General features: G+C 36.6%; 1 protein-coding gene across 2 annotated transcripts in view; it reads left to right on the forward strand.

Annotated features, from left to right (window-relative positions):
- gpc5b (glypican 5b) overlaps positions 1-14,327 on the forward strand; it is a 73,630-nt gene that overhangs the window by 8,916 nt on the left and 50,387 nt on the right. For both annotated transcript variants that reach the window (XM_053512596.1, XM_053512598.1), the window contains exons 4-6: positions 2,186-2,388; positions 2,712-2,771; positions 2,942-3,064. In XM_053512596.1, coding sequence (XP_053368571.1) covers positions 2,186-2,388; positions 2,712-2,771; positions 2,942-3,064 — 386 coding nt within the window. The remainder of the gene's footprint in view (positions 1-2,185; positions 2,389-2,711; positions 2,772-2,941; positions 3,065-14,327) is intronic.

Genomic DNA, 14,327 nt, shown 5'->3' on the forward strand with positions numbered 1-14,327 from the left:
CCTCGCTTCAGGCTTCCTGGATCAGGTTTTGCTTGCTCACTGATGCTGCGTAGCTAGGATAATTTTAAGTTCAAATTACCCAAAGTCTGAACTGTATTGTGGAAAAGGGCAGGAGGAAAAATAAGGTCACTGTATCACCAGTCCCAAAAAGGTCTACAGTATAGAGGGATGAAACAGTAGTGTGTTTTATGTCATTTTATATATGTTTGTGATTGTGTGTGTGTGTGTGTGTGTGTGTGTACTGACTAGCCAAAAAAAAGTCACACACACCTTAATACTGTACTAACACCCCACCTTTTGCTTTGATTATGGCTCTCATTTGCCATGGCATCATTTTGATAAACTTATGCTCAAAAAGTCACAACATTTATTTCCTTTTAGAGACATATTAATTTCTCTCCAAGATCTTTGAGAGAGTCAGACCTCTGCATTTCCACCAGCACGTCCTATAGATTCTCAATGAGGTTAATGTCTGGACTCTGTGGTGGCTAGTCTATCTCTGAAAATTATGCTTCCTAAACCACTCTTTCACACTGTGAGTCCAATGAATCCTGCCATTGGCATCTTGAAATATGCCATCAGGGGGAAAAAAACCCATTGATGAAAAAACCTGGTCATTCAGTATATTCAGGTAGTCAGCTCTAAAAAATTATGACACGTTATTTATTTCTTACATTTGGGAAAATTATGGATACCGTTTATGGCGAGGTATAAAACTTAAATAATTGTTTATTTAGTGTTTACTGTTTTCAATGGACAGTTTTCAATCTATCCCATTCATGCTGCATGCTCAGTTTTCTCAGTTTAGAGGCTGATTTCATCACCTTGATTAGTATGAATGAGGAACTAATGATAAGATGAATGCATAAATAAATGAAAAAATTAGGGGTCACTAATTTCTAGTTACATTTAATGTATTTATTTTATCTACATGACAGGAATTCTAACATCGTATGAAAATAACACCTGCCATCAAATCAGGAAAAAGCATGATGTAATTCATTAGAACTTAATTTGTGATAGTAACTAAAAGATGTATGATGGTATGATGGGAAATCAATTGGGCTTCGTATCTGGCTTTAATATGCCAGGCCTGATCCTGAGCCTTTGTCGTCGTGCAGCGCGAGTTGTTTGGGTGTTGTCGGCTTTTCCTCACTCCTCTGTCCTGCATGCAAATCCACCTGTGGACAAAGGCAATTCTGGCTCCCAAAATGCATTGAGACAAAATAGGGGCCACAGTGAGGGGTGTGAGGGAGTTTAGGTAATCCTCCAATTTAAAAAAACCACTCGAATACGAGTACGAGCCTCCTGAGTATGAGTGTGTATGAGCAATGCACACAAACACAGACTGATATGCTACATTCATGGATATAGGTTAGAGTTGAAAAAAAAAAACAACAGAAAATATGTAAGGAACAATAGAGATCATAATTTAAAATATTACTTAATTCAAAGTGGAAGTAAGTTAAAAAGTTATATGTAAGCCATATTTAAATGTATTTGTAGAAGAACAGAGAGTGAGGAGGAATCACATGATTGGGACTGTGCAGCCATGAGAATACCACTTGTTAGTGAGATTAATCAGAAAAAAAGCTTGAATTTGCTAGGGAGCATAAAGATTGTACTTTGGAGGAAAATGTCAGGTAGTTCAGATTTACCCTATTCAATAGACGTGTCAAGGTATGAAATCCACCCATCTTACATACTGCCCACTGTACAAGCCTCTGGAGGCAGTGTTATGATTTGCGGTTGCTTCATTTGGTCAGGTCTAGTCTCAGCAACATTATGTGGCAATAAAACAATGTCAGCCGATGAACTGAATAGAATTTTTCTTCCCTGATCATTTCCAAGACTAAAGTTGTGAAAGAGTGGTTCTGTGAGCAAGAGGAATCATTTTCACACCTGGACTGGCCACCACTTTGTCTGCTGAAATCATAGTGTGAAACTTTTTGGCCAGGCAGTATACTTTACTGTCATCGGCTCTGTAACCTCTGACTAGTCAACATATCCATAAACCCTGTAAAACTGTAGAACCTTCAAGAAGGTTTTTCCATAAATTAAATAAAATACGACATTTTTTATGCTGGGCATTAGAAAGTGGAAAAGGGCCTGTCTAAAGATATAACATTTATATTACTGGACGTCAATTGATACCTAGTGAACTGTCCATGGATCTGACTCTCAGGTTGAAAAGGTGTGTGGTCCTCTCACTGAGTCTGCGTTGTCAACTCAAGAAGGTCCAACACAACAGAGCCCAGCATCACAAAGTACTGCAGGGTTGGACCAGAGCTCAACTGTGGAGTCCGCCTCTTCCGTCCCGTCCTTAAGTCCTACAGTACAGGACAAATCTGATGATCATCAAGACAGCCATGTTACTCTAAAGAAAAGGTGAGACTGAGTTTGAGTAAATTATACCTATTTATCTGACCACTAGCCATTATATTTACATTTTTTATGTAGCTTTATATACTCTAAGTAATAAGTATAATAATAATATCTGTGTATGAATTATACATTCTAATAAATATACACAGTATAATTATTTGCGTTCACTACATTTTGTACACTTTGTGCAACAAGTGGTACAACACATTTATTTTAACCAATGTTACTCTTAACTACACAACCACATTTAAATTGGCCACCTCTGATTTAGATTCTGTTTCGCTGTATAAAATTTGTTGCTAACCCTCTGAGCCCTGAATTTGCAGATCATTGCCTATAAAACCTTCCAAGCATGACAAGCCCAGAAGTCTGAAGAAGATCTCTAAGTACGTGCCATCTCTTTATTTGACAGGGATTTTTTACTGGAATGTGTGTGTACTGTATGTATTTGTAGGGTTATCACTAAAATATAATATGAATTATATATATTTTTGCTCTATACTATATTGTCTTTTGTAATTCCATTTCTGCTGTCTGTCGTAAATCACCTTTTCAGGGAGTTTATGAGCTACATTCAGCGGTACAAGTCTTTCTTCTCCATGCTGCCAGAGGTGCTATGTGACAATGAGATGGTGCTGGATGAACATACCTGTTGGAATGGCGAAGACGTGGTGGAGAGGTACTGTATGATTCATGGTCCCTTGTCATGGCTCTTCTTTGCTGGTTGTTCGGAGGTTTTTGACTGATTACTCATTATTGGATTAAAAATTGTGCAATCATTCAAGTTTTATCCAAGGAGATGTTTGTTAAACATTTTGGAAAGTGAATCCAGTGTCAGCGTAAGAGGGAAAGCTACTGTATTCCAGGAATGTGAGGCAGAGGAGTGTTGCACTTTGATATTTCTTGATAACATGATGAGCTGCAAGGTGATGAGTTTTCAAGAGAGAAAACGAGTAGTGAAGTAAGAACAGGTCCTTACTTGTTTTATATAGTTAAATATAAAATTACAAAAAGTGCTGTATTATGTGTCATTCGTTAAAACATAAAACTTTAATTGTAATTGTTTTGCTATATTAGGAATAAAACAAACAAACAAAAAATCACTTAATTTGAACCATTTTTTTGTTTATTACGTTCATATATAACTCCCTGTCAGGTTCCTTGATTATTTCCTTTCACTTGCAGTACCAGTAATTAATTAGCACCATTGTAAATTTAATACTAATATCTCCAGAAAACAATTAGTCATTTAACTTCACATTTTATTTAATTATGCCTAGTTTCAAGGCATGAAAAAAATTCTGATCTTTCTGCAAAGCCTAATAATATAGTTGTGAAGATCAGAAAACAGAATGTGGAGAATTTTTAGGCTTTGGGTGTGAACAGTAGCCATGTTTTTTTTTTTTTTTTTGCCTCTTTAGGACTAAACCCTCATTTAGAAAATGCTGGAATGTCACTGTAACACAAATAAGATTCCCTGAAAACACACACATACTAAACAGATATTTGAATATACAGTATGTTACCCCTGGGAAACTTGTACACCTTCCTTGAGACTGTCATCTCGTGGTGCTGAGGGTGATAAAGACAGCACTGACAGTGACGACCTGCACAGCAGTACTTGCCAAACATGCCCCCTGTTTTAGGGGAAAATAATAAGTCCCAGTTTGGCTCATCTGGCTTCAGATTTTGGCCCTCACTCATGTCCCCCACAGAACTCCCTCTATTGTAACGTTGGTTGCTGTAATGGGGGATGGACTAGCATCCATGTCAGCACCCTATGGTGGATCAAATGGAATAAAGTTTAGGATGCAGAGGAAAGCAAACATTGCTGTCTTTTTTTACTGTTTTATGAGCTTTTTTTTTGTTTTGCACAATACTGGACATTGTAAATGAATTTAAATAACTTCATGATGATTTGAAAAGACACAACAGCTTTTTTACGGACAGTGAAGGACAGCGAAGGACAGTAAAGGATTTTTTTTTCTTTTTGTCTCTATACATTGGGGTTTAAAAGTCTGTCAACACATTGAAATTGTGGAATTAATAAAAATACATGGTAAATTAACAGGAGCAATTTACGTTTGAATTGACAAAGATGACACATTAAGGGATTTAATGTAATACAGATTATCAGGTTTTACATAACCTTGTGGAGTCCATGCCAGCTGATCAAAGCAAAAGTGAGAATGAACAAAATACTAAAGCATTCTCATAAACATAAATTTCTTACTTCTATCATTGAGTTTGTTACTAAGGTTACTGCTAATAATATAATTTGTAAATGAAATAATAATTTAATTAAAAATTCTATCTTTTAGTTTCTATGTATGTTTTTTATTATTGCGCTTGACACATGTGTCAGATATGATGCAATCAATAACATTAAAAATTCAGACATAAAAATGTTTATAGAGAATTGTTCATATGAATATTTTGCTCAGGAATGATTGCTTTCATATTTTAGGAATCAATTCTCCTGACACGTATCCCAGCAGAGTGTGCTTTAAAGCTCTGCTTTAAAAGTTGGAAGACATATGAAGAGCTTACTAAATATCTGACACTGCCCCCTTCTGGGGATGTTATGCACCACAGGCAAACACACAGTTTCCCAGAGTACAGATAGATTTCTGATAACTTAATTGCAGACTGTATGCATTATGCTTATACATACAGTATATATATATATATATATATGATGCTTATACAGTACATTCAGTGTATATATATATATATATATATATATATATATATATATATATATATATATATATATCACTTATCATCTATACAGTTTCGGAGCCTGGAGCCTGTCCCTGGAGACTTAGGGCACGAGGCATGGTACACCATGGATGTGGTGCCATTACATTACATGCCATACACGAGGAGAACATGAAACTAAATGTTATTTTAAACAACAGCAATAATAATACGCTTAGAAGAAAACAAAAACCAAAAAATAGATGAGGACAGATGTAAAAGAAAGAGAGGAACAAGAAAAGAAAATAAAGATGAAAACAAGGACAAAGAAAAAAGAAAAAAACAAGAGAGACAGATGAAGGAGACACGAAATAAAAAAAGAGCAAATAATAATAAAGCAACAGTATACATTTCACTTGTCATGTTATTTGGCAGCGGCAGCAGCTCAGAAGTGAAACATGCAGACAGCATAATTGTAGCTTGTCAGACTTGCAGATGTATTTGTAGTTCATCAATGTCATGCTTTATTTAGATAACTATAGAGTACTTCACATCATAAAGCACATCTTGGACATAGACGTATAAAGGTTATTTTTCAACAAAATATTTAGCTGAAGCAGCGGTTCTCATCTTGCCTTAATGTACCTTGTGGGATGTTTTGTGGGATGTAACAGTACGCAAAGGAAATGTCAGCAGAACTTTTAACCACATTTCATCTAAAGCTTTGTGGATGCTTTGAGGCTGATGGAAGAGTCTGGTTGCCATGGATACACTGTTTTTTGTTTTCACTTTAGGCGAGTGCCGTTTGTGGTCAGTCAAGTTGGCCTGTGTTTGGCTGCTTTTGGTGAGACAGTTTTCCTGTGTGTGTGTGTCTGTGTGTGTGTATCGCTCTTGCTTTTGACCAGCACTAATAATTGTTGACTTACCCTCAACCATCATGTTAAACAGTTAAATAATCTCCTCCCAGAAAATGACTAACATTTTCCACTTGCCTACCTCATGAAAAAATCTTGTCTTGTCATCTGTCCTACATTTATCTTTTACTAATTTTATTCTGGTTTACTTCTTTTTGGTTGGTGTATGGAATTTTTCTTACTCTCAGAACTTTTCTAGTAGTTTTTTATGTAATTAACTAGGAATTTATATTGTAAATGCCATATTGGAACACTATTTAAAATAATCATTTCATTTTATTTGTATTTTTTATTCTTTTTATGGTTACATGTTTTTATGGCTATTGAAGCTTTTCTAAGTTTCAAAGTGCAGGGCTACGTCATCAAGGTCAGGTTTTTTTGTTGAACAAATTAAAATGGCAAAGGAAAGCTTGCTTACAACTAAGTGTTATTTTGTAGCAAAATCTTAAAAATAAAGATCACAATAAATTAATGAATTGAAACAATTTAGACTTAGGGATTGAGGATACTTTTAAGGACATATCCTTTTCCTTGTAAGCGATATTTCTTATTATATTGTATAATATATCCTTTGATATATGACCTTCTATGGCTTTTGACTTTTGACAAATTAATTTTTTATTTAATTTTACCTTGCTGGAAGCAGGATATGAGTAAAGGTTACCGCCATTCTAGTTGTTAGTGAGATTAATTTGGAAATTAGCCAGAAAGCATAGAGATGGGACATTGGAATAAGGTTATGTAATTTGATGTATCTAGATTGACCCTATTTCAGAGAACGATTTGCATAACAATCATTCATACATCATTCAACTGTACAAGTGTGTTATTATCTGGGTTTTGGCTTAGCAACGTCATGTGGCAAAAAAATGAAGTCAGCTTATGGCCTGAATGTACTGAATGACCAGGTTATACCGTGAATGAATCTTTTTCTTCGCAAATCTTTTTCAATTGCAAATGAGTGGTTCTGGGAGCATGATGAATTATTTTCACACATTAATTGGCCTCTACAGTGCATACTAAAAAATGTTGGTTGAGCAAAATATTAGAGTGTGCAACTTATCTTTGACGAGGCAGTGTACTGTAAGTTTCATCTGAGTTATGATGTGATGGGCAGGAGTGATCTTTTTCACAAAGGTGGGGTGCTGCATGCATGATAACAGAGCAGTGGAGGGATTTGCATCAATCCCCTGAGCCTATTCTTTGCACTTATACTATCTTAAGCTTTTATTAATGTTTTTTGTCTGAGGGTTTGTTAGGGTTCAGACATAGAAGTGATAGAGCGGAGGAAGGGCACTTGTCAAATCATTGTTTATGGCTCCTTGTGCCATTTCCAAAATTTGAGCGGTCTGCACCTACAGAGTACCTGAATATTCCAGAGAGCACACACCACATCATCTTCTTCTTTGATACACTTATCCTTTGTACAGGGTCACAGCGGGCCTAGAGCCTATCCCAGGAGACTTACAGTAGGCTACGAGGTGGATTACCCAGAGGAAACCCCTCAGGCACAGGGAGAGGATACAAACTCCCTGCACATAGGTCAGAGGAAGGAACTGAACCCTTGACCCTGGTGGTGCCAGGCCACAGGGCTAACTACTACACTTGATTTGTTAGTGACCGATATTAGATACAGTAATGTCATCCCTGCTCTTCTGAAAGCATGGCTGCTTGAATTTTATTCTAATTTCCCCCATTAAGTCAGAGCCAATTATTTTGCACTAGATAGTTCTCCCCTTGGTAGGTAAAGACCATGATGTGATTCCTCTAATGAGAGGGTGTTACAGGGCAGGTGAAGACTCTTGCATGAGTGTGCTACGCATCTTATTTCATATAGATGAGTTAAAATATGTATTAAACTGAGAGAATGTCCTTCTCACCCAAAGATCAGGACTAATTATTCTTTTAAAGACCTCAGCCAAAGGTGGTGTTATCCACACTATGAGTTGGGACTTTTTGACAGTTAAATAAGTCCAGTACTTTTAAGGGCAAATGGTGCAATAACTATTAAGAAATGCTTTGTGGAGCCTTAAATTATTTGCAAAATCTTTCTTATCCTGCTGATAGTCTTCATTTAGTCTTCAGCAACTGAACTAAACAGGCAAAAATATTTGACATATATTGTTGCAAACCAGGCAGTATGGGGGCATAGTGTTAAGCACTGTGGACAATTTCCTCAACTCTGTGCGCATGGAGTTTTCACGTTCTCCCCGTGCATGGTGGTTTCCCTCTGTGAGCTCTGGTTTCCTCCCACAGTCCAAGGACGCAGATATTTGGCTAAACTGCCCATGGTGTGAGGGTGTCTGTGCTTGTACCCTGCAATTGACTGGCACCCATCCAGTGGTCTGGCACCCATCAAGTCCCCTGGGATTGACACGCCAGGCCTCCTGCGACCCTGAACAGGATAAGCGACAGAGAATGAGTGAAAGTGACGTTTGTGAATCCAAATTAGCACAATTGGTAGCGCAAGTAATTGCCATATTGGAACACTATTTAAAATAATCATTTTATTTTATTTTTATCTTTTTATGGGTACATTTTTTTATGGATGTTGAAGCATCAGTGAATTTCAAAGTTCAGGTCTACTTTAGCAACAAGGTAAAATTAAAATATCGAGTGTTATTTTCTAGCTAAATATTTTGATCATGCAAAATTAATTGGAACAATTTAAACAAGATCGATTGTGAATACTTTTGAGAACATATCTTTTTCCTTAAAAGCAATGACATTGTTTCTTATCATATTGTATAATCTATCCTTTGATATATGACATTCCATGGCTTTTGACTTTTGACAAATTGAAAAAAATTCTAATTTTAACTTTGTGCGAACAGAATGTGAGTAAAGGTTACCGCAATTCTGGCTATAAAGAGAAAACCTTGTTTAGCACCTCGAACTCACATGTTAAATGATGGATCATGTATGGATTGTGATTTTATTAGGTTATAAATCAGTTGGACTCATTACATGAGCAACACCAAATATCATTTATCAGCGATCCATTATATTAATTGGAGCAACACTATTAGAATAAATGAAAAGCTGGTTTGTGATTCATTGGGAAGCTTTTCCTCCTTGATACAGTTTTAAACCTGGTCTTGGGCTAAACTGTATACTAATCTTTCATTAGAAATGCTTTAGGATACATGACTAAACAGGCATAATCTGTATTCTAGACATTGTGTGAAATGGAGATAGCATAATTACCTATCATTAGTGATATAGTGTTATTCATTCAGAGTGGTGGCACTAAATGGAGCTGGCGAATGTGTTAATTATGTTATTCATTGATTATAACCTCCTACGTGCTGTCTTCATCATCAGCCTTTGAACTCAAACTACTAAAAAAGTAGTAAAGGTATTATTCATTTGTAAGTTATTTGAAATAGATAGCACACTGGCAAATATCAAATATTTTTCTTGTTTTACAGAGTGTGGACTCGCAGCATGTCCAAAGGATTTAAATAATCTGACTGCAAACAGAGCTGAAATTAAATCCATCCTTGACCTTTGTTTATTATTCACCAGCAGGAGTATTTAACATCCACTCTGCATGCTTAATGAAACCCTTAACCTGTCTGACCTTTTCACATCACCCAGTGGGTGACAGACCCTGCTGTGCATGGCTCTCGTCGCACAAACACAACACCAAAACACAGCAAGAAAATCTTTTTTTTTTTTTTTTAACAAACTTCATTCATTTGCATATTGGTTATTTGCTGGTTTTTAATAACATTTGTGGTCATTTATCGTTTGCTCATATATGTGTGTTGGAGAAGCTGACTACAATCCTGTTGAAGAGGTTGGGTTGACCAAAAGGAAGATAATATGTCCTGTTTCTGACCTTTTGTTTTGCAACCAGATGCTCTCAAGGTCATCTCTGAGAGAATTTAGACTCATCGTCATAAGAAATATGTTTTAAAAAAGACTTAAAAAGTTACTGCTTTAATTTAGGTGGACACTAAAGTGTGAAATGTGTCTGTAAATGAACTTTATTATTGTTTGTTTTTATTAATAGGCTGCAGGTTATGGCTGTATTCTTGTATTTTAATGTCATCTTTTTATAGTAGTAACAAACCGACACTGACATGGACATGCTTATTTTGCACTTTTGGAAGGAGACTCCAATGTCAGTGCTTTGAAACTGTCACAGGCAAAGCTGTAACATTCTGTGAGTTTTCCAGTCCATCGCACTGCACACACATACACACATGCTCATTTACACAATACACATGGAGGAAGCCCTCCAAGCACAGTCAGAACATGCAAACTAAATTCACACAGATCTGAGGCGGATTCGAACCCAGACTCTGTATGTACAAGGTGACAGTGCTGACTATAGTGGATTAGTCAGCAAAATCAGAACCATTAAAATTGACTCACTCAGATTTCCTATATACATTTTTAAATGTGAAATACGTTCCATACATAGGTCCACGTATGTCTAGTTAATTAATGTTTTGATTTAATATTTAATTAATAATTAATGAGAATTTATTGTTTTTCATCTTACTTTTGTCCAATAGTCTAACTAAACCATGACTGAGAGATTGGATAATCACTATCTCATTGTAAAATTAAGTGCCCCTATAATAAGTACCATCTGCCCATATAAAGTATTGTCTGGACCAGTCCCCAAAGAGGTTGCAGCTGAAAAGTGCAAAGTTAAATTCTTACAAGCACATACGAATGCACACACACATGAAACACTTGCATACACATATATGAAACAGTTCCATATACATATATATTATATACTACTAACTGCTCAAAAAAACTACATATGAAATGCTCACACACACACCTATGAGATGCGTGCACATGCACACAAACTCTCCGTGCACACACACCTATGAGATGCACGCACATACATACACAAACTCTTTGTGCACACACACCTATGAGATGCACGCACATACACCTATGAGCTTCTCAGTGTACACGGAAGTCATTTCAGTGTAGACGGAGTTGTTGCTTCATTCTCCCTGATTGGTAGTAGCGGTTTGTAAACAGCCTGCTGTTGGACAGTTTAGAAGACGGAGTAGGACGGTATAATGATCATCACTGTTCAATCACAAGGCGTATTCAGAACTGTATGAATGATGTCTGAATATTGCAGTGGCAGAAAACGGAATCGGAAATTCAAACATTGTTCCGACTCTCCATACCACTCACTTTTGTGGTGATAATAAATAAATCACTCACTGTCTTCTAAACTGTACAATACAGGTCTTTTGAGAAGACGATACTACTTATCGGGGAGAATGAATCGGCAAGTCCATATACATTGAAATCACTACACCCTACTCCCTACTTCCTACACTCTACTCCCTACTCCATGTGCCACGAATGTCTGTTAAGGGAACTCCACTCTACAATATTCCACCATTCGGAACACCCTGCAACAACACTTCCTCCATGCGTTACCATGGTAACATAAGCACCTCGGATACCTGTCGCTGCTGCTGTGGAAATTTCACGCTACGGACATTAAATATAGAATATTTATTTAAACAAAAACTGATACTATTATGAAATGTATAACGTATTGAAACGTTTATAACTTATCAAAAATGATTCGATTAATTTGATGAAAAAAAAGAAGTACGGAGATGTATTTATTTTATTTATATTTAGTTTTTACAGATTACAAGTCTAGATAATACTAAGGGTTTATCAATTAAATTTAAATGTAAATTATTGTGTCCTATTTATATGATGTTGTCCTCAAAAAGGGTTATAATAAATATTTAATTACTTTGTCGAGTTAAATTTTTTCACGCTCCAGCGATATGTAATGACGCATAATTTTTCATTCCCTTTTCCGCTAAAGTGAAGATTCGTTGTTCACTAGTTCCCTACAGTAGCTACAGGTCGCTAATCTGTGCAGTTGTGTGTACACGGAGAGTTTGTGTATGTATGTGCGAGCATCTCATAGGTGTGTGTGCATGGAGAGTTTGTGTGTATGTGCACGCATCTCATAGGTGTGTGTGCACGCATTTCATATGGAGTTGTTTGAGCAGTTAGTAGTACATAATATATATGTATGTGTGACTGTTTCATATATGTGTATGCAAGTGTTAAATGTGTGTGCAAGTGAAGTTTGATTTAAGTCCTATATGACGCCTCATAAATAGATGTACATGAGCAACTTAGTTATCTTTTACAGCTGTTAAACAGTAAACACTGTTGCCCATTTATAGTTATAAAATTATTATATCTCATATAGTATTAAACTTACTTTTATCAGGTACAAAATGATATGAAACAGCCCAGGAAGTGTCAACAAGAGTATGACCCTTTAAGGCGATGGGGGCCCTTGAGTAATGTGGGCGGCCCTATGGCACTCGCTCTGTGGGCGTATAGGGCTGTCAGATAAGTACCATCTATATTATCACGGTGCAATGTCTTTATGTAATAAAGATTGGCTGTCATTGGAAACATCTTGCACAGTTAAAACATCTTGCACCTGTCATTCATCTATTTTTTATCTAGAAATCTAGAACCACGTAAGGGTGTTTTGGTTTGTCTTTCTAAGGGAACTGTTAATTGAAATTTTTTTAGGGAGAAGTGAGAAACCTTAATTACACAAAGAGCCCTCGTGGAACCATCTACCGTAGAAAAATCAGACATGGAACTATAGTTCTGTGGTCCACTAGGACTTGGCTACAGAGGCACATGACACAGGTAACATTCTCAACACTCACCAGGGTGTGAGGCAGGAGGTTCCCGAGAGCTATAGGTGGTGGGGACAAACATGACTAAAGGTTTTAGTATGCGAGAACAGAGTGTGTTATTTATGCTCAGCTTGCCGTGGGATAATTAATTGGAAACAGGTGTTGGTGCATGTGTAATGAGGGAAGAGGGTGTTGGTGCATTCATAATGACTTGAGCATGAAGAAGGAGGCTTACTGAAGCTGTGGCTAAAGTCACTCAATTGTCATTCATTTAGCTTGGAACACGTGTATTATCTGAGGAATTTTAAATGAATTGAAGCTGCCAGGTCCACTTTTTATTATTATCCCTCTGTGTGTCTCCTAACACTTTCGCTTTAATTCTTCCTTCTTGCCTTTATATCATTGCCTGTTTCTAAGTTGTCTGAGTGAGAAATATGTACTTGTTTTAGATTAAGTTCAAGATTAAGTTCAAGGACTACCAGTGTGGGAATGTAGATCATTTCCTTCGTTGTTCTGCCATGTAACACTTCCCAGTACTCCAATTAAATGGGCTAAAAAGTGCCAGCTAATTTAATTTAACTTCAATGTGACAAGCTAATTATGTGCCTGAATACAGACAATGGAAAATAAGTGAGGACCCCTGGGAGGAGTCATTTTATCTAACCGGATTCTTTATTCCCTCATGATAATGGCTATGGTGATGAAGTATCATGGTTGCACACTCCACAAAAAGGCATAAACTCTTTGGCTGCTGTTTTTATCTGCACATTCTCTTTCTGATGTTATGAGACCATGCATATAGGTATTAGTTTATAGCTTACTTTCTGATCTCTATATGTTATAATACAGAAAATGAAATATTATAAATGTGACATTATATTGATTTCATCAATCTGGTGAATTTTAACAAATGCCATATACTTCAGGTCTAATCCTGGCTCCACCCTTGTCCTGTAATTTTTTTGTAGCCAGATTGTGTTAATCTGATCTGCGATTATTTCTGGTTGGATCAACATGTCTTTGCAAATATTTTTGTTATTAAGTTAAAGCCAAGCTTCATGTTTAGTTTTTAAATTGAAAAACATTTGAGTTGACTGGCTTTACCAGAACAATGAGCTGGGGAATACAGCGGGCCTTGGCCTTTAAATGAGCCTGATATGATAAACAATCATTTAAAAAGGCCTCAGAGAGCCTTATGAGACTAAAGCAGTCATTCCATTAGTGGGGTGAAAAGACTGCTGGCTTGGTGCATTAAAGGGCAATTAGTGAAATTGTGTCTCCATCTGGAGTCATAATTTGAGATCCAAAGCAAATTAATGAGACTTTAAAGTCTTTTTATGAAGGACTTTGTACAATTTATTTTAGCCTTTTAAAAAGAAAGAAGACCTTGAATGACCCTGGATGGTGTACTGATACAGACCATTGCTCCTTTTTCCATGCATGATTTGTTAGTCATCTTCTAACCCTTAATCTGTGGTAAGTTTTGGACCACAGAACCACCGTGGGCTGGATATTTCTGCTTGGTGGACTGATTTTTAACCAAGCAATGACACAGAGCTGTTTAACACAGTAAGTGCAGTACTGAGAAAGGTCCATCACATAATCTCTGGTAAACTGTACAGGCTGTAATATCTCACCTACACAGGGAGCT

Source organism: Clarias gariepinus, chromosome 15 (assembly GCF_024256425.1).
Source record: "Clarias gariepinus isolate MV-2021 ecotype Netherlands chromosome 15, CGAR_prim_01v2, whole genome shotgun sequence".
NCBI classification, from domain to species: Eukaryota; Metazoa; Chordata; class Actinopteri; order Siluriformes; family Clariidae; genus Clarias; species Clarias gariepinus.